Here is a 25,329-nt window from a genome sequence, read left to right as displayed (position 1 = left end):
AACCTGTGCCAAGTGCAGCCACTGGAAGGGCCTGATCGTTATTTTAACAATCTCCTTCAGACAAAGCAAGCAAAACAGAAAAAGCCACCATTCAGTGTACAGACCTAAAATGCGATGCCAAGTTAGGAAGGAGAAATCCCACTTTTCAAGCGTGAGGTTTTCAAATCCATTTTTGTGGTTGTACAATGATGCTGAGCCCTCTCTGAGGGTTTCAGTGCTCTGGCATCACTCTCCAGGCAATTGCAGAGCTGATGGTGCTCTCTTGGGCATAGATCAGTCTGGTGGCAGCAATGACAATACACTGCTCTCTGTTTTATAAGCATTTTTTTATACTTGCAGTCTCTGATTAGACAGGGTTTCAGCACTGGGGTTGTAGGTAGATATTTCCTATATTAATGCTATTGGTTATGACAAATTTAATGAGGGAGGGAGGAGAGTCAGCTGGAATGAGAAGTCTTTCGCTGAGGAGTGTGTGGTACCCAAGCTTGATCTTTTTCTGAAGAAGGGATGTCTTGGGGGAAAGTTAAAATTTCATCTTACATTTTCTTTCCAAAACACCACTGTGTCTCAGCCGAAGCCCTGTGTCCTGCTGCAGCAAGCCTGAGCTGGAAGGGGCAATTCGGCCTTTATCCTGCTACGTACGTCATGCCAGGGCTGCAAGTCTGTGCTCACAGAGACATGATGCTGTTTCTACCCTAAACCTTCAGTTTAACTGACATTTCCTGGTTTCCCCATTGTTTCTCAGATTGGAAAAGTCCACATTTGAGGTGGATGGTCTGAGTCCACAGCAGCATTTGCAATGCCCCATCTCCACAGTTAAGGAGGACCCAGAGGGGGTTCTCCTGCCTGTACCAGATGGCTCCTTAGCCATCCGAGCTGCTTCATTTCCTAGCAATGAGCCTTACAGCTGGTGGTGGCAGAAGGAGAGATGAAAGGTGTTTAAGAAGTTCCTGTGTTTTTTTTTAATAAAGATGTTTCTCATGATGCTGTCTCTGAATTGGTTCAGGCTGGACGCTTCTCAGAAGCTGGCATTTGATTTCCCACAGGAGAAGCTGCATTGGGTTAGTGGGGGAAAAAATAGTGAAGTCTGGAAGCAGAGGGATTATGGTTGCATCGTTTTATGGTGGATCCTTGTATTGCCTTTCTATAAAGTTAGGCAATTAAGGTGATGTGGAAGCAAAGAAAATTGTCTGTTTATTTGCCTTCTGGACTCATGTGATGAAGCCTTTCCTCCATGCATTGAAGAAAAGAGAGTAGGGTTATTTATTCAGACAGAAAGCCAGGCTAGAAGGAAGCTTACCCAATTTTCAGCTTATAGAGGAACATGAAGTTGTTCATCCTGTCTGGTGGGGATGGAAGTATTTCACACATGTTTAAGATTATGGATAGTCTTTTAAATGATTGTAGAAAGTATCCTGAAGTGGTATATGGACTGGCTACTGGGACTGGGCTAGTGAAGCTGAGTCAGGTTGGCCGTGGGAGAGTACTGCACCCCATTTCTCCTGCCTTCTTACATGCCCATACACAGCTTTGATTTCCTTGCACATCGTGTTGGCTTTTAACAAATTTCAAGATACTGCCTGTTATATTTTAGGCTAATTTCTTCAGCATCTTTGCTGTCCTGGCTTGCGGGAAGAACACTGGAGAGAATTATATTTCATTATTTACTGTATCCTTGCCAGTGTGCAGATGCAGAATCCACTGCTGGCACCAAGTGGCTGTGGGTGGAAGCTGCTCCGGCGGTACTGGGCTTGTCGGCCATCTGCGTTGCGTGTGTAGATTTTTGGGACTCCAGTTCAGAGCGGGGGTAGAACCCCTATTCCCTCCCCGGTTTCCCCAATGGTGGATGTCACGCACAGGAGCTGCTCCGTCCCGTGCTGGCTGGTGCCCTGCGATGCTGGCTGAGTGATTGCCTTGGCTGTGCTTTTCCTTACTTTAAGATATATGAAAGGGGAAAAGGCTGTCAGAGGACTTGTCTGCTTGTAATAAATCTCAGCATACTCTGCCCTGCATCCTGTCCTTGTGGGGTTTGGTGTTTTTTCCCCCCCCTCAAGGGACTGGAAGAATAACCTGCACAGTAACGTAACACGCAGGAAGGCGAAGGATCATGATTACCTGAGAAAGGATGCTATTTTTCTTGCCTCTTCAAAAATCTGGGGGATTTTAACACTTAACATTGTTCACAAACTGTGTATAGAATACTAAAAGAAAAATTACTGTAGGCTTTGCACCCTCCTTCATTTTCAAGTAGAGGCAATGGGTAAGCTGTGTTTGGCTGGCCAGAAGACACTCAAGAAGGCAGGAGAGCACAGATGTGGTAACCTCTGCTCCTAGACAGGGAGGTGAGAATGGGGATGTCGGAGTAGATGGGGTTTGGTTTTTTTCAGAAGTTGAAATCAAGGTCTTTCTGCTTTCAAATCGTTTGAAGCCAAGTTTCTCTACAAATATGACTGTGTTGCTTTTCCTCAATTCAGTGGTGGTTATATTTGAATTTGGAAACTGGTTGTTGACCAGCTCTCGCTTGCCAGCCCCTTTCTAGGCTGGCCTTTGCAAGGAATATTGCTGTGTACCTGTGTATGGGAGAGCATAACGCTTGGCTGCCAGGAATTGACTTTGGGCATCTGTGAGTGTTTCAGTTTAATGTTAGAGGTGTTCATTTTAAAGTGAGATAAACCCAGAATAAGAAGAATTAATTCCATGGTTTATAGGCTTTTCTATTTCTTGTGAATATATTTGTACGGTGTTTTGACTCATCACTGCATCTGCAGAAATTAAAAGTTGGAATCAGTTTTGGAGCCCACAGGGAAGGGGGAATGAGTTGGTTTATTCACAGGGTCTCAAGATGATTTTGTGGTTTTAGTTCTTCACCTTAGATTTGTTTTATCTTTATTTTGTCCTTTAACACAGTCTCCCAACTGTGTGATAAATCAAAAGACTAAAGCTGTTTCATCTCATGCAGTGGGTCTGCTGCAGGTGAGGTTCTTGCTGCTGGGTTACAGCAGTAGGATGGGCACTTGTTGTGGTTTAATACCAGCCAGCAATTCAGCCCCACGCAGCCACTCGCTCACTCCCTGCCCTGATGTGGTTGGGGAGAGAATCAGAAGGGTAAAAATGAGAAAACTCATGTGTTGAGATAAAGATTATTTAGTAAGTAAGACAAAAGCTGTGCAGGCAAGCAAAGCAAAATGATTAATTCACTCACCACTTCCCATGGGCAGGCAGGTGTGCAGCCATCTCCAGGAGAGCAGGGCTCCATCACGCGTGATGTTGACTTGGGAAGTTCACCATCCCTCCAAATGTCCCCCCCTCCTTGCTGCTTCTTCCCCAGCTTTATATGCTGAGCATGACATCATACGGTCTGGGATACCCCTTTGGTCAGTGGGGTCAGCTGTCCCAGCTGTGTCCCCTCCCAACTTCTTGTGCGCCCCCAGCCCACTCACTGGTGGGGTGGTGTGAGAGGCAGAAAAGGCCCTGGCTCTGTGCAAGCTCTGCTCAGCACTGGCTGAAACATCCCTGTGTTATCAGCGCTGCCGTGAGCACAAACGCAACACATAGCCCCATACCAGCTACTATGAAGAAAATTAATTTTATCCCAGCCAAAACCATCACAGTGTTCTACTTCATTTTCAAAAAATTTTGCAAAATGCCAAAAATACTGCAAGGGTCAGCACGTTAATTGTGCTCCACATTGTGATACTGCTGCTCAGAGCTGGTGAGATCTTCGCACTTGAATATTGGAGTTATTTTTAACAGACGCTCTAGAAAGGTTTGTCTCCAGAAGGGCTTTCCCTGTCTGCCTTTGCTCCTGTCTTTGATAGCCAGTGCAATAGCACTTGTTCATTATTATTTTCCATGTAATGCAGAAGAATCCCTGGTGGCTGGTCTAGACCACATTGCCGAAACCCAGAGTTTGCATGTTTTGCTGCACCTCTGTCCACCCTTTTCCGTGCATGAATGATGGTTGAAAGCATGCCAGTAGTACTTGCCAGGAAATTTTTGGGCCAGTACACTTTGTTTTCATAATGTAAAAAGAATTAGCGGGCACCAAGTGGCACCAGGCAGCCTCTTGAGGGAAGAGTTTGTCATGTAACTTAGACATATTGATCCAGCTGCAGCTTCCCACCAAGGAAACCCCAAAACCCTTGAGGACCAGAAGCTGACAAAGGGTATCACAGGAGGAATAAGCATTTTGCCCTATTGCTTATTCTCTATCTATAAACACTTATTTTAGTGGCACTTATTACTAACTTGGCTTATCAGTTTTCAATAGTGATATTTGAGATGCAGAAGTTAGTTTGCATTGAATTTTACAAGTAATCCCGCTTAAAGTGTGCTTTTCTGCCTTTCTCCCTGCTGCTTGGCTGCAAAAATTGGTTGGAAATTACGGCTTTATTCTTAATGTACCAACTTGCCTCGGGTGATCATTAAACCATAGGTGTGTTTTCATCATCTTTTATTTGGGAAAGCCTGAGCGAGGGGAGCCGAACAGTTCACTGGGACCCTCTGCAGCAGCAGTGGGACAATCGCTTTGAACCTTTCAGGGTCACAGCTGAAAATGGGAAAGAAAGAGGAAAGCTGGGCTGAAATTATGTATTTCATCATTGTGCTTCTGTTAAGACTTCTTCAGCATGACATTTGGAGAATAATCCTGTTTTCTTATCTTAAAGTTGGCACCAAAAGGCTTCGTGTGAGACATATCAGGAGAAAAATGAAGATGAAAAGTTTTAATTTTCCTTTTCTGGTCTTTTTTTGCATTTTGGTAGTGCAAATCAGGTAACTATCTGAATGCCTAGTTACAAAAAAACTGCAAGGAGGTGGCCCTTCTTTATTTCCCCATCTGCAAGACTGCAGGGAGCTGTGCTGCTTGCGTTACCCTGTGGAGCTGCACAACACCTGCTCCTTAATGCAGGGTCAGGGGAGAGGACAAGTGGGCTTTTAGACCCTGACTCGAGACTTTTCTAAGCATGTTCACCACTTACGAGGCTGATTTGAGATACTTGGACCCGTTTCTTACCCTTTAATAAAAGATGCTACCTAAAGCTCTGCTAAAACTTGGCTTATTTGAAGGCAGTTGGTAGAAAAATACTGGTTTGTGTCTTTTGGGATGAAATTAGGAATATTGTAGCAGAAGACAACATCAGTGCTTCTTTTCAGACAGTACTGACTGTGAATTTTTGTGTCCCTTGGGTATTGTAAAACTTCACATTCTTCAAACACAGCAGAAAGGGCTACCTCTACTTTTTAGTGAAGACCACATACTTTTCCTCCAAATGAGTTTTGCTTCTTCTTTCCCCTCCACACGAGAAGGGGAGAGGCTGATGTTTTGCACTGTAATTAACCCCTAAAGTCCATATCGGACGACAGTGAAAAAACACCATCATTTTCCCAAATACTGCGTGGGCTACTCAAGCAAAAGCACAAGGTGCTAAGAAGCAGAATTTGAGTGGTTGGGAGCTGCCTCCTACCAGCATAGTCCATCCAAACTCCTTTAGCCCTGGCACTTCATGCATTTTTAGTGCAGTAGGAATCCCTTAGTGTCCCACTGGGAAAAGCAGCAAAAGTCTGGCCGATATGCTAATAATTAAAAAATATTCATCCCGAACTTGGCATTAGCATGGAAATTGTAATAGCTTGTTTGCAAGCAGCCTAGTTGCTGTATAGCATAGCTGAAGAGCACTGTGTGTTAAAAGCATATATAGCTGCCGTGTTTGGAGCTCTGCATACAGATGGATTGAGAGCAAGGCTGGCGGAGCTGCTGGCTTTCATCTCTCTACCTTGATCTTGGACAGGTGCCTTGCTGGCTTTTGTGTTAGATGTGTAATTAAGCACAGAAGAGCAGCTGTGGCAGAAATGGTTAACTCGCTAAGCAATATAATGTCAAGTCAGTGGTAATAAGTTGTTCTGTAGGAGTTTAAAGATTAATTTTGTTGTTAAATATCATCTTTTGGCTTGTGATCAGCTGTAGGGTAGGTCACGTGTTTTCTGATAAACTTGAAGGAAATCAAATAAGGGATCCTGAATGCTGAGTTCTCTGAAGTCAAAGTCAGTTGAAGTCTAACCTTGATGTTTGTAGAGCCAGAAAGAGATGGGGGAAAAGGGAAGAGATGAAATCTGCATTATTCAGCTGGCAGAGACCTGGTGCTCCAACCCAGCGCCTTCCCAAGTCAAGGAATTGCTCTTCCCTCCTCCCCTGCAGGAAAAGCCAGGAGAACATAAGCTAATGCTGGAGAGGTGGATTAATGGAGAAAAACCTTTCCCTGCCGAAGGGCTTGTGGGGGCCTCACAGCAGTGTTTGTAAGGATCGGGGTCTGGAAGGAGCTGAGGACAAGAAGAACTTTGTGGGACTGGGGAAGGTGAGGTCTGGAGACCACCATGAACCTTCCCTTCCTGGGACGCTTGTACAGGGCTTGCAGCAGAGAAGAGCAAAAATGAGACTTAGTTTTTGCATTATTTTCTTTCCTGGTTTATTAATCACAGTTCGCTTCTATAGCAATCATGGAGCCACTCCTACATGTGCTTCTTTTGAAGCACATACTTGTACGTTAGCTCAGTCCTGCACAAACCTTTGATCAATCAGAAAAGGTCACTGCAGCAGCCAAAATCTCTGGATACTTATTCAGACCTCCAAGCTGGAAGAGTGTGTGAAGAACACCTTAGTATTTCTTCTTGCTTTCCACCCCTTTGGAGATGTGTGGACACTAGCTTTGTTTCAAGTTAAAGTAATCATCCTGCCTTTTCAAGTCCAGCTGTACAAATGCTGTCCCCCTGCGGGATAAAACTAGGAGGGTGACATACAAAGATTTCTTCCAGAAGTTGTCCAAGGAATAGCACTTGGACAAAATGTTGACTTATTGATGGAGACAGTCCTGGGGAAAGCAAACACTGAAATGTGTTAGGATTTCTTCTTCATGAGTGTTTCCTGCAATGTTCATTTTTTGTTACAGTGCCTTTTTATGCCCTTACCCTGGATGGAGCTTTCTGCTGCACAGTCTTGCTTTCATCTCCGTTTTTTTTTTTTTTCCTTCTTCCCCCACCTCCAGTTTGAGCGGCACGACCCAGTGGAGGGGCGGATCACAGAACGGCAGTTTGGCAGCATGCTGCTGGCCTACAGTGGGGTGCAGTCCAAGAAGCTCACCGTCATGCTGAAGCAGCTCAAGAAGCACTTCCAAGATGGAGAGGTCAGTGGCATTTACAATAAATTCGGGAAGTTAACGGGGGGGGGGGGGGGGGGCGGGGGGCAGCCACCCCGCACCATGCTGAGAAATGAGTAAGCATTCTCCATCTTCTTAAAAGCACCACACCTCGTTAAGCAGTGTGGGGAGATGGGCTGACTTTGCAGATGATAAATACTTTGCCAGAGGCAGGGAGATGGAAGAGGTGGGAGGGCAGTGGTCAGTGTCCAGATCAGGGTGTAAGCTTGTCCCTATTAAAATGGATGCTGTAATTTTCAAAATTTAAATACTGAACAGCACCCTGAGTCTGGAACCAGAATAAACATTGAAGATGTGTACCTAGTTACTGGCTCGACTGTGGATTCATTAGCTGCTGCAACTGGGCAGGCTATTATTTAGTTATGAACTTATATGAAAAATTATTTGAATTACTCATGATTTAGAGAGGAATATGGTTGCAGATCCTACACTCGTTAATTTAGTGAGAGACCTTGGAACAAGACATGCCTACCAAAAGGATGTGCTTTATCAGGTAAGGCAAGTATGGGCTGCTAAATTACTTCAGCGTTAGGATTTCCCATCTGCTTCTATAAAGATGGATTGTTCTTTTATTGACTAGGTTATAAACAAGCAATTTGTCAACATGAGAATGGATGGACAGTCTTTGGCTGCGTATTGAGTCGATCTGACTGTTTTAGAGCAGCTTCTTCCTGACATCAGAACCAGCATTTATTTCTTAACTGGTTTAGATGCAGTGTGTTATAAAACACGAGTGCTGGCCAGGGTCTAGTCCTTTTTTCTCCCGTTTTGATGTCTTAACTCTTGTGATGTGCAGGAATCCTCAGTTCATGTGAAGCCACTCCAGTGACATTTCCCCCCGCCCCCTTCTCCCTCTTTCACTGGTGCTGGAGGAGAATTTGGGTGTACAGAAGCAGCGGGGCATGTAGACTAATGGATGTTTATTAACTGCATTGCCAAAAAGTTAAAAACTCAAGGAAACCAGAAGTGAGCCAAAAGGCAACGCTCGGAGTTGCATTCCTGCCAGAGGAGGTGCCGTACCTGCGGCTTCTCGTAGCCTGGGGGTGCCAGAAAGAGCGGGTTTTTTTGCAGATTCTATTATGTTTTGTAAGAAAATCAGCTCAATATTTAATAGGCTGTTATTAATAGATAGTGTCAATGTGTCATCATTGCTGAGATGCGTTGTGTGTCAATATTTGGAAATCTCACTTCTCAAGCTGTTTGTCACGGGCTTAAATAAGACCATTTGATGTTTCCAAGGTTGTGTCCATTTATTTGATCTTTGAGCGAGATGTTGCAGATTCAGCTTTTCCAATACCTCTGCTCCCCTTGAGTTTTAACAGGAATCATTTGATTTCTCATGGAAAAAAATATTAACTGTGATGTGTGTCTATCAGAAAATATCAGCTGTGTTGTTAATGTCTTAAAACTGTTGATTCTTTTGCTGTGGTTTGGGTTTTTTTAATATATATATATAGACACACACATATGTATATATATTATTGAACAGTAGCTGGGTGTATGAGAAGTTAGGCAGAGGGAGCTATTTTGGAAGGTTTCTTACGGCAGGTCTTTTCTTCCTTTCGTGTGTAAGCTAAGACCGTGACATCTGTGACAGAGGAAGAATTTTTTGCTTTTACCTTATTCCTCATCACCAAATCAGCCAGATTGTGTTTCTGTTTGCAGATAACCGGATTCAGAGCAAGTCTTTTTCTTTCTTTATTCCAAGGACTTTCAAGTAGAGAAATTGGGGAATAGGATAAAAAATGGCATTTGCAAGAAACAGGATTGGTGGAAAACACATGATTCCTTAGACCAGGAGGAACGAAACACTCAAAATCCTAAAACAAGACAACCTCTGTGTTAGCGAGCACAAGGTATTTAATGGTTTAAGGACATGTAAAGGATGCAGAAAGTGCCAGCTGTGTTGCATTGGAGGCAGATAAGCCTTTTTGCAGCCAGGGCAGCGCAAAGTCACTGCTTATGCAGAGCTAGAGAAATCAGGCACTGAAATCCTCCCCTTTAGCAGGTTTTAGCTCACGGAGAATCCAGCCTGGTGCCTAACTTTGCATTGTCTTTTATACAAGAGAACCTTTTCTTCGAAGTTTGTGAAGTTCTTAGTTCCCATGGGGTATTTTAGAAGACCATATCCCTTGCAGATTTGTGTGCAGCACTTTGTATCTAAGTACATTTATGTACTTCTGTTGGACCACCCTGGTGCAGCTGTCTGTGTTTTTCTGTAGCTTAAATATACGCAGATTTCCCAGAATCACATTAACTGCCTTTTGAGCTTTCTGGATAACTTATTCAGGAATGCGCTTGCAAAGTTTTCTTTGTAAATGAATGGAGTATTAAGCCAGAGAGCGTTCTCCCATTTAAAACTGCAAAAGCTCAATGCTGGTGTTGCTTCTTCCTCTGTGTTTGCAACCCAGACATCTGCAAAGTAAGTAGCTGCTTCAGTTGGACTCTGCTTTACTCCCATAATCTAAAAAGGGAGCAGGGCTGGTGCTATCCACTGCTCTCCCTTCAGCTCCCAGACCTCATGTAAACATTAAAGCCACCCAGCCACTTCATTTATCCTGCCATATTTTCCAGTCACTGAACACCTTGTAGGTCAGAGAGGTTTGACACAAACATGTTTTGCAAGAAGAATTTTCTCAAAAATACCTTCTTTTCACACTTCACTAGCCTACTTCTATAGCGGTGTAGTATCATTATCTGCACAGTTTACTAACCTGCTATAACTCCCCTCTACACCAAAAGCAGTAGGGGCTTTGACTTGCTATTGCTTTCCAAAGAAAGGGGAGTAAAATAATTTTAATAGTGTGATGCCGGGAGGGGAACAGCAATGATTGTACCAAACCTACCCATCAAGCTTTACCTTGGAAATGCAATTTACTTTGTGCAAGTTTTCTTATGTAATCTGCCAAACATCACCCTCATTGTCTGATGCAATTACCTTTTCTGCACAAGGGAACCCTGGCACCCTCCAAAATGTTAAAGCTCTAGTTTTAATCTAACTTTTAGCCGTTTTCCAACATCATTGTTCCACGTTTCTGCTTCCGGGAATAGCATAGTTTTCTTGTATTAACTGATAATCTGCTTTCATTTTTATTTTTCTTGAGGAAAAATCCCATCTTACCCTCGATACATGAACTCCTCTGCCTATTCAGCAGAGCTGCCATGCTCTTACTTTGTTTAAAATTGCTTATGATCCTTCCTGTTGAGTTATACTTACACAGCTGCCTTTCTCTTAGTAAAAAGGATTTGAGTCATTGGTAGTATTTACAAGCAAGGTATTTGGTTTATGTCTCCCTAACCGCTAGAAAACCAAGCTGACCCTCCAGAAACTAGTGATTTAGGTCTTCCACACGTGCTTTGGGGGCTGTGTAGGATATTTTTCTCTTTAAATGGCAGAGGGTGGGAGCGAGATGTAATTCTCCCTGACTGAAACCTGGCTTCCCAGGTGAAAAGCTCTAACTTTTGCAGAGGTGTTTGAGCTGTTGTAAGATGCATGTTGCAAGCAGATACGCATTTCTGGAGTCTGCCTGCTTGTGTAGCACTAGTATTACTTAAATGATGAAAGGATTCAGGCTTAGGAATCAATAGCTAGATCTACAAATGCCTTGAAAGAAGTGATCATCCAGATCCTGTAATCGCTACCCCAGTGCTCTCCAGATACGCAGTTTCTTGTCATCCAAATTAACACAAGCCTCTATTATATAATGGCAACATCTATTGGTCTTTCAATGGAGACATGAGTAACTTACTTACAAAGAGGCAAGCAGTGCTGACAAACACATCGCCAGGGAATTAACTGCATTCCCATACTCAGAATTCTGACTGATGGAGATAATCATTCATCTGTCGACTTGTTGGTGCAAGCCTGAGGCTGTCGCCGGTCTGGTTTTATTTTTATTTTGGTAGCTGGAAAGGAGTTAATGCTGATGCCAGCCTCAGCTATAGGATTCATCAATAAAATACTACATTTCATAATACTGATGGCATTTTTGCTGCAGAGATTCAGCATCTCTGTCCACATGAAAGCCCAGGTTTGTAGGATACCCTCGTACATCATTTGGTTTGCTTTTTCAGCTGGTGAAAGGATCACATGTATGTTGGCATGTCAGCCTTCCCTGTTACCCACTGAAACAATAGCAACTGCAGTGTGGGTACTAAACAAGGGGCTGTTTTGCACAGCAATGCTGTTTGGCCTTGACATCTGCCATTTCATGGGAGATTCCAAGAGAATGCAAAGTTTAGGGCTCTTTGCTTGGAATAGCTGCTGGGATGCCTTTTGACCACTACTACAAACCTCAAATGTTCCAAACAAAGTAGGTAAATCACAATATAGTGCCTTCTGCTGGCCTGAAAGTGGCTGCCTGCCCACTGGGTCCTGCAGGCTTTTCACATTTTTAGTGCTCTGCTCCCAGGCAGGAGCATGTCAATCAGGAAATGCATAGCAGAGAAGCATCCACATGGGCATTTGAACTGCAAAGATCTTTTCTCCTCTAGATCTATTGTACAAAACAGAGGAATCTTTGCAGTACTTCCTGTAGGAGTACCTGATTTATTTGGGTTTTTGCTAGGACTGTTTTATTTAATTCTGCCATACATCTTTTAGCATGCCACTTGGGAAATGGAGCAGGTATACATTTAAAGAAAGCTCCCTGTACAGCAACTGGGGATTTTTTTCTTTTAGGTCCATTGTTCCTGTGTTCATTTTGCCATCTCATGCTTTTTGTTCTGGATTCATGAATCCAGGGCTGACAAAGCCTGCTGTTGCTTTTGTCAGTGTGCATGCTGTGTGACATACATAGGCAGTGTATTGCCACATAGTCAGTTACAGCCAAGATTGGAACAAGCTGCAAATTTTCTGTAATTCTTCTGCTTACAATTCTAGAGGCACTATGTCCATATGAGAAGATCATAAAAAAACGTGCTTTTTCTTTCAAAAAAGATAGGTGCCTTCTTCCCTGATTACAAGTTGTTGAGAAGAGTTTGAGCAGGGTTACAACAGAACGTATAAATTTATATTTGACATTACCTGATGAAAGTGTGCTCTTCCACCCAGACCAGGAAACTGTGTCATGTTATGCAGTTGGGTTTTTTAATACCTTGCTTTATCAATCTGTTGGCTAGACAGGACAGGAGTAGCCTGAACCTGAACTCCTCTTGACAAGCAGATTTATCTCTTCCAGAGAGAAAGGCTGAGTGGTTATTGCTGTGGTGATGATTTACCTCCTCCATTGGCTCCAGGCCATGGCTGTGGTTTGGCGTTTGGAGGTTGCAGCTCTTGTCCCAGCACTGATGCTGTTCTGCTCATGCTAAATGGGTCAATAAAATCAGGTGTTGTGAGGTGTAACTGAGTGGGAGTCCCAGAGCTGCGTTCATCGGCAGTTGCTCTCCTGGCATCCTGACATGCTCCTCACTGGTCGAATCGGTGCAGAGAGGAGCGTGTCACTTATCCCCTGCCTGCCGCATCAGCTGTGCTGGGATATGCAGCATTGCCAGCTCTGGGGGATGTCAGCATGGCGTTCTGTGGCTGTCCGGGTGCATGATTGTAGGCGCTCACTGAGCATATGCTTGCCCGTCCCAGGGTGAGCCGAGCCCCGGGTGACTGTGACAGTAAGTAGAGCAGATGGCGATCCAGCCCCACAGCCATCCTGCCACCAGCAGCAAAGCTAATACATCTGTATGTGATGTAGTTTGCAATGTCACCTTCTGCGACACTGGGCAAGACACAGATCCCCCCAGGGATCCCTGAATCTCTTGGGAGAGACCTTGCAGCAGCGCGTGAACTATTTCATTATTATTGTTGCAAGTGTGCAAGCTTAAAAAAAAAAAAATATATATATATATATATAAAAAAATGAACCTGCTTGCAGCAGTCTCCTGCATCCCAACCACAGGCTCATGGTGTGTTTGCTTTTCTGGGCGAGAGCTATCTGTGGAGCAAGGGCCAGAGGAATGTTTTTTGGTCTCTGCCACCACTGACCATGCATGGGGAAGTCCCTTCCCATCGCATGACTGGTGGTGCTGGGACAGGAATAGAGGTGGTTAACAAAAGTACAGGTCGCAAACCATACCCTCAAGTGCTAAGTGTGGGAGCGTTTTGAGTTCCCCTCTAGCTACTGCTTTGGATAGATGAGTCGCTCTGTTGTTCGTAACCCAAGTAGTGTCAGGATCTCCTTTTCCCATCACCTTAAGACCATCTTTTCTCTGTCCTAGGGACTGACGTTTGAGGAGGTGGAGAGCTTCTTCACTTTTCTGAAGAACATAAATGACGTAGACACGGCTTTGAGCTTCTACCACATGGCTGGAGCTTCGCTTGATAAAGGTATTAAAACCTGTGAGATAGACAGGTGCTGAAAGCTTGAGGGAACACGACTCATACCATGTCTTCGGAGTTGGGAAGATGTCAAGCAAGCCCAGGCTGACAGATTAAAAATGTACCAAAATCGCAGTTCCTCCCTGTAATGAGAGGCTGAACTTGCTACGTCCATGGATAAAGAGGGATTTCAGGTTTTATTCTTCCCCAGTTAGATGTAGAGGGGGAAAAAAGGCTGAAATGTATAGCCTGCGTAGATTAGGAAGTGGTGCTATCTTTAGCAGGCCTGTTCAGGCCTGATGCGCGCAGAGACAAGATGATGACCTAGTGAGTGTATCACAGGCTCTGGTACCAGATCCCAGGCACACCAGTTGTATTTCTTCATCCCCGTCTTCTGAAGTGACTTTTTTTTTTCCTCCTTTTATAAAGAACTTGAAAAATTATTGTTGGCAAAGACAAGCAGCATTGTAAGAAGTATTCTTGCAAACTGTATCTTCTGTAGAGGTCTCTCTGACACAGCAGAGGCGCTAACCAGCAGTGGAGCTGGTGGCAGGAAATGTTCAACCCTTGTTTTGTTTCAGTTTTGCTTAAAAACAACAGGCTTTGTCTAGAAATGAGAGCTGTTTGGCCAGATGCTGCATTTGTGATATGAAATCCAAGTAATGGCAAGCACCTTCAGAGCTCTTGGGTGTGCTGGAGGTAAGGAGGGAGAGCACTGGAACCCCCCTGAGGTCCCAGGCTAAGCATTAAAGTCTATCCAGAGCAGGTTCTCTTCAGATAAGACACAGTCCAGAGTCTGCATGTGGGCAGAGGAGCTGGCTGAATAAACCTCAGAGCTGTTGTTTCCTGGGGAGCTTGGTAATAGTGTGGTTTATCGATCAGACCAATCCATATCCTTCTCCATCTCATTGTGTGTTTCAGATTTCTGAGCTAATCCATATCAGGTATCTTCTCAGATCTGACATACTTATTTTTAAAAAAAAAAAAAAAAAAAAGAAAAAATACCATATGTTTAAGAAAAAAAAAAAAAGGAAAAAAAAGTCCAGTGCTCTGCTGCCAGGATCTGTCACAACTGTGTGCTTTTCTTTTCTAGATCTTTTTTTAAGAGTTGTTATTTTTAAAACACTCAGACTGGAAATATTAAAAAAAAAAAAAAAACACACCAAAAAAACCTAATGGCAAACTCATTAAGAGTTTTTTAGGCCAAGTGGAAACTCTTGTCTACTATAAAGTTAAAGCTAATGTACTTAGGCAGCTGCAAAATTAAATGTTTGGGAAGTAAGCAATTCTCCTGACTGTAGCTGTTGTGGGAAGATTAAGACATTAATAGGTCTTTGGCAGTGGAATTACAGAGGGAGTCAAACATGTCGCATTGCTTCTTGTGTGTGTCAGCAGCCCCCCTCAACTTTGATATCTTGGGGGAAATAATCTGTACTCATTGTTTTAGATCACCGTTATTTTAAGACTTAAAGTTACCAGAACCTGATAGGATTTTCTTTCACTTGAAAGTAAAAATATGAAGTCCAGATGTGCTGCTGCTGCCCAGAGCCCTTTCTGTAGTGCCCCACGAGGAGGTAAGAGCCCAGCAAATCCAATTCATTTGGTGTCTACAGCAAATTAAAAATTGTCCTGTCATGGAACATGTATTTGTGGAGGGTTTAAGTGCACGTGCAGTTGATAAATCAGTGTGATTGCTGTTTAATTATGTGTGATTAACGAGCTTGTGCTGGAGCCACAGCCATGGAGCTGGGAGTATTTGGCTGGAGTAAGGTGCAGGGCATGGCTTCAAACCGATCACAGGCTCAGCTGTCCCCAGACCCCTGTCCCAGCTGTCGGGAGAGATTTCCTTGGGCTCACGTAGAAGAGGAGGATTGTCCTGCAAATCATCTCTTTGTGTGTGTCTGGTAGCTGACAGGAATCACCACTTGCGTCATCCTGTGCTGCTCAACCCAGATATGCTCTGGGCAGGAGGCACAAAGAGAGCGTCCTGCTGTGGTCCTAACGAACGTGCAAAGCAAGCTGCAACGATACACCTGGGGTTTGCAGCAGGGATCTGTGTGCTCCCATGCCTAAATTGTCTGCGCGTTACCCATTTCCATATGCATGCACTCAGAGTCTGGATATTGCACCCACAAATCAAATAAGCAATAAATAGGGTGTACTCTTCCAAAAGTCAAGCTTTCACAAGGTTGCTTATTAAAAACCAATAAATGTAAAAATTACTCATCATATGGGGAGGAAGAAGAGGATAGTTTGTATAGCAAATAAATTGCCGCTAACCTAATGCGGCAAACGTTATTATAATTTTAGAAGGGCAGTTTAAAATTTAAGAGGAAAAAAAATGGATGACACCTAACAGCCATAGCTTGACAACCTGTTTTCTGTGTTGAATTCAAGTAGCCTCTTTTTCTAAAAAGGGTCATAAACTTGTATTTTAATGACCCATAAAATAACACACAGATTATTTGTTAGTCCATCTTTCATTTTACAAGAAACATAATAGCTATCATTCTCTTAAATCATAAGCATTACTTAGAAAACTTCCCCAGCTTGGGCTTACAGCTGGTGGCAGCAGGACAGGAACCGAATTCGTTGCTTATTCCCCTTTCGAGGCCAGGCTGTGATTTGCACTTTTTTTTGGCACCATCTGCAGCCAGACTTTCCAAGCAGCCATTCTGCTGGCACCGGCAGAGAGCCATGGTGTAACTCCTTTGTGCTTTAGGGCAAGGCACAGATACGTTTTGCTAGAGCTGGGCCAAAGTGAAGGGAGATGGCTGAGCCTACTGCTCGGAGCGGGGCTGGAGCCCAGGAGGGGTTAATGGAAGACCGTTTTATTTGAAGTGTGGAGTTCGAAATGGCTGTAGATTGACAGGAAATTTGGAAGGTAGTAGAAGTGAGTTTTGAGCACAGCACATATTTGTCATTGAATTGCTGCTTGCTTTCATCTGCCTTCAGAGCTAGATGAAAGAAGTTGGTGCCCCATGGAGGCACAACTCAGATCGCTCCTCTGGAACAATGGCATGTAGTCAATGCTGGTAATTCAGTGGGGAGGACTTCTGTAGGGTTGGTGAGGTTGGCAGGGATCTCTAGAGACCCTCTAGTCCAACAGGGTCACCTACAGCAGCTCTCCCAGGGCTGCTTCCAGTCAGGTTTTGGATATCTCCAAGGCTGGAGATGCCACAGCCTCTCTGGGCACGTAAGAAAGCCTGGATGATTCTTTGCAATAATTTGTGAGAAGTGTCGAATGACGAAATCTGGTGTCCTGCAGAGGCAAGTCAGGGTCACGGGATGTCACCGTTGCTGCCCTCACACCAGTGTGTTGGAGTGTGCGTGTATGTATGCATCCTGATGGAGAGGGACCGTGGAAGTGCTTGGCAGCGTGTCCTCAAGCAGGAGGGGTCTGGAGCTCGCCTGCCCTTCGGTTTTAGTACTTGCACAATTACGGTGCAGTGTTTGCTGAGCATTAATGCAATGACTTGTTGGGCAAAGCTCTGTCACAGCAGAGGATGCCTGTCCACAAGGCTTTATGAAATCAGCTTGGTAATCCTGAGACAGGCTCTCCATAGATCAACAGCCCCTGGAAGATGCTTTCAATTTAGAAACCATTTTCTGTGTTGCTATCTCCTTTCTTTACTTACTTATGACTGTGAATATTACATAAATAGTGAGTCGGCTCTGCCTTTGGTCTGGTAGCTCTTCTTTTTTCCCCAGAATTGTGATCTCCATGACTTTCCGTCATGCTCCCTTTGGTGTCAAAACAGCTTCTACTCAGCTGCAGGGCTGCAGCCTCGCATTTTGAGAAGAAAAAGAAAAATGTGCTGTGCCACAGGATTGCATAGGGTTTGTACATCTCTCTTCTGGGTGAATATTCTGATACGTACACATGCAAATGTTTGGAAAAAAGCTAAATAGGTTTTCTCCTAGCTCTGTTGTCAGTGATAGCATCCAACGTTTCCAACTGGGATGCTTAAAATGAAACATGCATATCAATGTGAGACTAAGTAGCCTGATTTCTGGGAGCCCAAAATAAAGACGTCCTGCCTCTGCTGCCTGGGACTGCCCAGGGCAGGGAACCCTGCTCCTGTCACCCTGGATGCCATTCAGGAAATGAAGGCAGCAGCTCACACGCCCATTATTTTAGCCAAATGTGTGATTAATCTCAAGATGGAGGCCAAAAGTCAAGTTTGCCACCTGGCCAGGCTCTAGCCCATAGAAAAGCCCTGTTTGTAAGCACTTGGTGAGGCGTTACTCACAGTGCAGTTTTGGGAAGGGGGGTGAAAAAAAGGTAACAACTGTGTCAGACACTGAACTTCCGTAAGATAACTCAGATGATTCATTAAAGGAACCAGTGGGAGACACTAACACTTGAAATTTTAAGAGCCACATAGCTTTTCAAGATAGAAACTTGGAACTAATTTTTGGTGGTATAAAATGCAGGAGGCTTTCCTGTGTTGAGATGGATGCAGCCATCCCAAATCCCCAAATCTGGACAAGCTTTTTTTTAGATGTTTCGCCAGACAGCATCTGTTTCATTTTGGAAAATGGTAACGAAATTTTATTTGCCTCACCAAGATACCTCGTAGTCTGAAGCAAACAAAGAGTTTCCACAGCCTAAAAAACTTAATGAGTTTGCCATTGGGTTTTTTTTTGTATTCCCCTTCTTTATGATTCCTTAAAACCCAACAAAATCGTTACTGAGCACAGCACCGTCACACAGCTCCTATGAAATAACATTTTTGCAGAATTTTTGCATCAAGCAAGAACAATGTGATGGAGACGACATTTGCACAGTTGGATTAGTAAGAGAGGAGGCAGTAAGTACAAATTACAGCTGGTAAAACTGCAGCTGTGAAAAATAAATGTGCGCGCGTGGAAGAGGAGGGAGGGATCAGGCGACACCCTGTAGAGATGGGAGGAGGTAAAAACTCAGCAGAAAAGCATGACTTGTAATTAAAGAAATCATTCTAACTTTTTTTTCCATATAAGACTATAGCAAATAACTTCTTCAGTAAGGTACCTGGGGCACCAGGAGAGGATGGTATCAAAGCTTGGTGTTGAGCACCTTTAAAGAAGATTTACATTTAAAAGGAGTTAAATTAAATTCAGTGTTGCTATCTGAGGAAATACAGATTTGCTTTTGCTGTCTGAAGGTCTGGGTCTCGGGTAAGAGACAGCTTACAGTACTTAAAACCTGTGCTGTGGCCAAAGCTGAGGTGTTTTAAGTGCCTCCCCAGCAGAAGGACTTTCTGGGTAAAAAAAATAAGTTGAGAAATAAGTTTAGATAAACTTTTTTACCTAAACCTCTTCTTTTTCCTTGAGCTTTACACATATTACTGAAGTCCCCCAGCAGCGCATGGGGCAGGTAGGAGTTATAGCATATGTTTTGCAGCTGGCTGGAGCCAGGACTGTATTTAAGGAATGAGCATCACCTAATTGGGGAGGAGAAAGGTGATTTTTACAAAACCTATACAAAATCCAGAGGCAGGACGTTTATCTTGATGAAAAGGACTATGCCATCCACTGTTCTGCTGTGGTGTTTGCTGCCACTTCGTGTTAGTGGAGTTTGATTAAAGAGGACCTATAAATCCTGTATTAAACCTGTGCAATTTATAGTCACCCTCTCCTCTGGTTTGGGGTATGTGTGATGCTGGCCATCCTTCCTGCCCTCTCGGGTCAAGGGGAAAAGCTAAAAGCAGCTTTGTCATTTAATTTGGAAGCATTTGATGTCAGTGTGAGCTAATTAAATGGTGGACCGTTAAAGCCCTTTTGGAGGGCTGCTGCCATCTAATGCGCCCGCTTGCTTGTGTTGCAGTTCATTCATTTGATCGTGTTGCATCTTTCTGGCTAATTTGTGCGCATTCAGAAGAGAGCCAAAATTAAATGGGATGCATAGATGTGGTGGCTGTCCATGTGCTTAAAACGTGAATTCCCCCATTTCCTTTGCTATCCAGGTTTTCTTGAGAGCTGCAGCACGGTATATTCTGCAGCCTGGTTGGCGTGGGTGGGCTGGGAGAGACATGTGGTCTCCCCACGGCTAGGCTGGCAAAATTTGGGCGTAAGGCTAGGGAACAAAATTAATTCAAACTTTCTTCAATGATTACATTGCCCCTGCCTTCCCCAAAGCAGGCTGTGGCTGCCAGCAGGACATGCACAGAAGCAGCAGCCGTATCCTGACTTACAGTGACAGAACTGAAATGAGTAATAACTGCAGACAGAGAGCTAATTCTCTCATGTAGGAAAGGATTTTAACTCAAAAAGAATAATTCCAAGGAAAGAGCAGGTGCCTACTTGAGATTATGTTTTTTAATATTTATTTTAATCCATCTTCTGCTTAATTTCTGTTTTCTCTTGCATTATTAATAAAAGGAGGGAATTTAGAGGGGAAAAGTGGATGGTGGCTGTGGATTCCTCCCTGAAAATGCCAAACCTCACTCAGGGGAGCAGAAATGGCGTGGAAGGAACTAGTAATCCGGAAATTCATGGGAAAAAAAATCCTATTAGAAACTGTATGCCGTTTCTAATTAATCTGGTTACGGTATAGATTGGGTGCTTATTTTTTCCTTTCTGACACATAATTCTTCAAATTTTCTGAAGGGCCAATAGGTCTGCAAAGGGACCAGAGTGCATGAAGCCAGAAGAATGCTGTGGATGAAAGCAGAGGCTTTTTTTTTGTTTGTTTCAATCTGTGCCGCTTCCCTCTTTTGCCTTGCTGAAGGGGAGCTCTGCAGCTAAACATTCATCCCAGTTGCTGTGGGCTCGCTGCCACGGTGCAGTCTCTCCAGATGGGGTTTCTCAGGTCAGACTTTGTAGGGGAGCAATTTAACATAAAATATGCTCACGTTCATGCAAAGCCCTTCTGTTTTATCAGGTATCTGGAAGGGAGCAGGGTGTTTCAGCCCTGACAAACGGTGATAACTGAGCTACTCTCAACCTCCCCTCCCTTCCTTCAATTAGCAGCTGTCAAAGGGAGACCAGAGGGCAGCCAGACACACACGAATACATGTAGGGAAACACCTAAACCAGCCTAGTGGGGGGCGGAGGGGGGTTCCCTTTATGCCGCAAAACCTGCTGCATAACCCTGCCGGACTGATAGCTCCGCAGACTGCTCTTTTCAAGAGGCATGAATAAAACTACTGCTCGCTTCTTTGCCGATGAGCTCAGCTGCCACTCTGGGCTTGGGGAAGTGAAATAATTCATTACAACTCTATTTTATTGCAAGGTTAACCTTGTCTGCTCACTGCGAGCCTGTTGTGGGGAAAGGGTGGACGGGTTCATTCTGCAATTATTGGCCCTGAGTTGCTTAACAGGAAAACCAGTTTTTATTATTCCTAGCCTGTTGGAATAGTTGGTTCATGGAGTATCATCTTTGCAACACTGTCACAAGGCACTGCCTTGTTGATCAAGCCCCTCAGGAGACATTCCCCACCGGGTGTTTGCTGCAGTGCTGACCCTTCCTCTGATTTTGTAACCAAAGGGGGGGAAAAACATCTCATCTCAGTGTTTTTAATGTTTATCTTGAACACATAGGTATCAGCACATTGGTGCTCACCACCAGCCTCTCCACACCCTGTGCAGTGTTGCAGTAGGAAGACAAAGGCTTCAAGGAACCTGATTTTGAGGCATGTGTTGAACGGGCTGGGGACGAAGCTTATTTCAAGCCTCTTTGAACATGACGTTTTTGTAAAGCCAGTTTTCTGCGGAGGAACAAGAGTCTTCCACTCCTGCCTGTGTTCACTGCAGCTGGCAGATCACAACATCTCGCTAAACTTGTGCCCTCCCTCTGTTGCAGTGACAATGCAGCAAGTGGCCAGGACAGTGGCCAAGGTGGAGCTCTCTGACCACGTGTGCGACGTGGTGTTCGCGCTGTTCGACTGCGATGGTGAGTGCCCCCAGCCTCACCCCATTCCTCTCAGCCAGGCTGTGTGAGGGTCGATCCAGGGGGAAAACTGCCAGCCATGAAAGCTTGCCATGGCCTTGGCTCTTCTCGCCATGCTGCCGTGGATCTGCATGGATGCTCCTGCCCTTCTAGGAAGGGTATCTGATGGTACCCAGCTTCTGAGATGTTGATCTTAAAGCACTGGATGCAAGTGTCCGGCCTGCACAGCTTGCTACACAGCTGCTTTCTCTCCCCCTCCCCCACAAAACTCTATTTTGCTTAATAAAATGAGCTATCATGCTCCAGTGTTGGAAATGAGCCTATCTGGTACTTTGTCTCCAAAGTCCTGGATAAATATCAGCTTAATTAATTAACAGCAGCTCTATGCCCTGCTGGGAAGCTCATTGCTTCGCTGGCCCACAGAGGATGCGAGCGCTTTGGGGTAGCTTGTTGCCACACTGAAGCACTCTTGGGTTGATTTAATGAGAAGGTGGAGTCTTTGCAACTGGGGGATGATGGCAGCAGTTCAGACTTGGGAAGCAGCAAAATTCTGCATTTTCCCAAAACTGTCAAGCCAAAACCAGAGACCTTGCTGGTGCCCTGCTTCTCCAGTGCAGTCACCAGGTTCTGGCAGCTTGAAGTGGCAGCAGTGATGCATGAATAGACAGTTGTTTGCTTTCTGATAGAAATATGAACATGAAAACAAGATCTTTAATTATTTTATTCTTGTTGTCCCTCTTGGTTTCAGCCCCACCTGCTTCTTTGCACCTTTCTAAGGTTGCATCTCTTGTTTTATTTTTCTCTGTGCTTCAGTGCCACTTTCTGATACAATCCACAAGCCAGATGATCAGGCTGGAGATTATAGTGAACTGAAGCATAGCTGAATATTCTGTTTGCATCCTCTCGTAGGAGAATCTGCTAAATACTTTGATAGCAAACCTTTGGGGGAAAGACTGTGGTTGCCAGAGGAGTCCCTGTAAGGAAGGAATCAAGTGGAGAAGCAGGCACAGACTTTTGTGTGTGTGTGTGTGTGTGTTTTCATTCCATCGGTGTTTATAGACGTTACGATGCACGCATCAAAAACCTGCAGTACCAGAGGGAATTTACTCATCCCTTAATAGTTTGCTGGAATTTTGCTGCCCAGATTTGCATTTGGATGTAAGGCAGGAAAAAAATCTCTCAAAGAAACTCATTTATGTAATATAACAATGAGGTTCCCCATATCAGCCAGAGAGACTCACTCTCCTTTGATCTGGGGAACCAATGACACTGGTGGGTTTGTTTCTTCAGGGCTGACATACCTCATATTTCTTCTGTGCCCAAAGGTGGGTTGCTTTCCTGTGCTGCTCCCCAGAAGCTAAAATCAGTGCTATTGGTGTGTGCTGGAGGGAGGGGAGAAAAACAGGCAATGGGATACGTATGGCATTGTGGTAGAAGGCATCAGCCCCTCAGCGGACAGGCATCAAGGCTGTCAGTCACGCCATGGCTTGCTGCTGTCCCCTCCAATCAACCAACACCCTAAATAAAAATCCCCGAGGTTTTAATTTGGTGGTTAATCCCTGAGGTTTTAATTTGGTGGTTACACAACTATGGAATAAAATTTGCCCCAATTCACTATAGTCTTATTTTTAACATAAATTTAGTTGACATAATTCTCAATAACCTCACTAGATTACTTTAATGAATCTTGCCTTCTATGCCATTAAGAAAAATCTGTGCTCTGTTACCCTATGCTCCTGTAATTTCCTAAATCACTTAAAGTGGAGAGTTCCCTGCAGGTGTATGGGCGTGTTTTTTGCATTTGCTTTTCTGTCTTCCAGGTCCTGCAAGACATGGCAGTGCCAGGCCAAGCAGGGCAGCATCCGTAGGCTTGGGATTTAAATGCTGTGGTTCACCAACCCTTGCTCAGCAGGATATTTTGGGAGGTTGAAGCCAAACATGATCTCAGTCTCTGCAAGAAATGACACTTGTGGCTGCTGCCCTTTTAATGTCAGTGCATGCAGGGAGGAGGTGGTTGGTGGATTTTAGTGTTTCTAATATTACTATTTTTTCTTCTCGCAGGGAATGGCGAGCTGAGCAACAAGGAGTTTGTTGCCATAATGAAACAGCGTCTTATGAGAGGCTTGGAGAAGCCCAAGGACATGGGCTTCACGCGACTCATGCGGGCGATGTGGAAGTGCGCCCAGGAGACAGCATGGGACTTCACCATGCCCAAGCCATAGCGAGGTTGGGCAGGAGCACTCAGCTTCCCTGTCTCAGCCCTGCCACCATCACCTGCGGGTGAGCACTGCTGCTGTGGACACCTGCAGGGTGGCACCAGGCTCTGGCGAGCCCAGACTGTTCATAACAGGAGATGTTTGTAAATCGAAATTGGAAATCAAAGCCTGTTGTATTTACAGCTTCTGCTTGCCACTGGCCTCTTAGTATTCCCCTCTCAGGAAAAACAAAAGAACTTTTCTTAGTGCTGCCACCTCGCTTCATGATGCACCCTTCCTGCAGAGCTGGGCATCGAGTGAGCTAGTGGGGCTGCACCCAAATCACTTTAACATTACAACAAAGTGGCATCAGGTTTATTTTAATTCTTGGATTGCTCCTAAGAAAGAAGCCATGGGATTCCTGGATAGATCCTACTGGTGGGACCTAGGAGCAGAGTCTGGAGCAGCCAGGTGCTGAGAGTAGCCCAGGATTTCAGTCGGCCAAATGCTCCGTGCTCCCCCAGACTGTCGGGGGGTGAGGGGACAGCAGCAACCACAGAGCAGCTGTTTGAGCTGAGGTGCTGCCTCTGGTGTAAGAGCAGTTAAAAGTAGTGGAGCAACTGGCTCTCCTGCCCGTCCTGCCTTGCATAAGCAACCTGCTGCAGGAGGTCTCTAATTATTTTTTTGTAATGGGGAGCCCTCTCCATGGGGAACTGCCATTCTGTAACGGGAGCAGGCTGAAAGATGTTATTTGCCAAGTGCTGTAAAGTATCGTATAAAGATGTTGCTCACAACACCACGGCTCGTGGATCATCCCTTTCCCTTGCTTCAGGTCTTCACCTAAGGCCAGAGGCGAGTCACCAGAGATGGGGCATTTTGGAAGGGGGAGATAAAAACATGATGACTTTCTGGAGCTGGAAAGACAAAGCCCAGAATTCAGTGCTGGAAAGGCCAGAGCTACTGTGTTTGCTGTCCTACGTTGCCAGCCAGCCCCAGGCAAGCGGTCCCATTTGGGGTGGCCCAAATGCTACAGCCTGCTCATTGCAGAGAGGAGCACTCTCTGCGGGTGTTTAAAGGACCAGCCACAAGCTCCAGGCTTTCTCTGAGGGAATAAAACCCTTCATGAATATTTTCACACTGGGATATTGATCCTGCTATTGGGGATCACTCCATCTACTGTCATCTCCTTTTTCTCCTCTCCTATAGTTTGCCTGCCAGTAGCACGCTGCGTTCAGATGTTGGTCCCTGTGCTGTCACACGTTACATCCAGCAGCGAGGATGCTGGGGTGCAGGTTTTGCCAGTCCTGTCCACAGGGATGGTGGTTCTTCTTCCTGCCTGTCCTGCCTGCTCCCCACAAGCAGCTGTGGAGCCTCTGCAGAAGTGTCACCTGTCTCAAAATTCTCTCTTTTGGAACAAAATTAAGCCTGTTGCATCCCCTGTGGGACTGGATCTATCAACCAGCCTCTGCTGTGAAAGCTGAGATCAATGCATGCCAAGTCTTAATTGCAGAGCACCATTTCCCCTAAGAGCAGCCTTGTCCCTCATTAGCGCTGCTCTTGTGCGAGCATCTCCTCCCTTCAGCACTGTCCAGGCACAGTCCCTGGTGCAAGGAGCTGTGTAAAAGGCAAGGAACTTTAAAAGGAGAAGGGGTTTTACCTGACAAAAACTCCTGAAGGAGTTTTATCCTCCCATCCCAACCTCCCCTCTGAGAGCAAGGCACTGGGGGTTGCCTTTTC

General features: G+C 44.8%; 1 protein-coding gene across 1 annotated transcript in view; it reads left to right on the top strand.

The window, feature by feature from the left end:
- MICU1 (mitochondrial calcium uptake 1) overlaps window positions 1-24,388 on the top strand; it is a 98,085-nt gene extending 73,697 nt beyond the window's left edge. The window contains exons 10-13 of the mRNA XM_086466357.1: window positions 7,041-7,178; window positions 13,422-13,530; window positions 21,311-21,400; window positions 23,459-24,388. Coding sequence (XP_086322483.1) covers window positions 7,041-7,178; window positions 13,422-13,530; window positions 21,311-21,400; window positions 23,459-23,619 — 498 coding nt within the window. The 3' untranslated portion in view covers window positions 23,620-24,388. The remainder of the gene's footprint in view (window positions 1-7,040; window positions 7,179-13,421; window positions 13,531-21,310; window positions 21,401-23,458) is intronic.
- Window positions 24,389-25,329: the final 941 nt, after the last annotated feature.

Source organism: Leptosomus discolor, chromosome 6 (assembly GCF_034619465.1).
Source record: "Leptosomus discolor isolate bLepDis1 chromosome 6, bLepDis1.hap2, whole genome shotgun sequence".
Lineage (NCBI taxonomy): Eukaryota > Metazoa > Chordata > Aves > Leptosomiformes > Leptosomidae > Leptosomus > Leptosomus discolor.
This window is presented reverse-complemented; position numbering and strand designations above follow the sequence as displayed.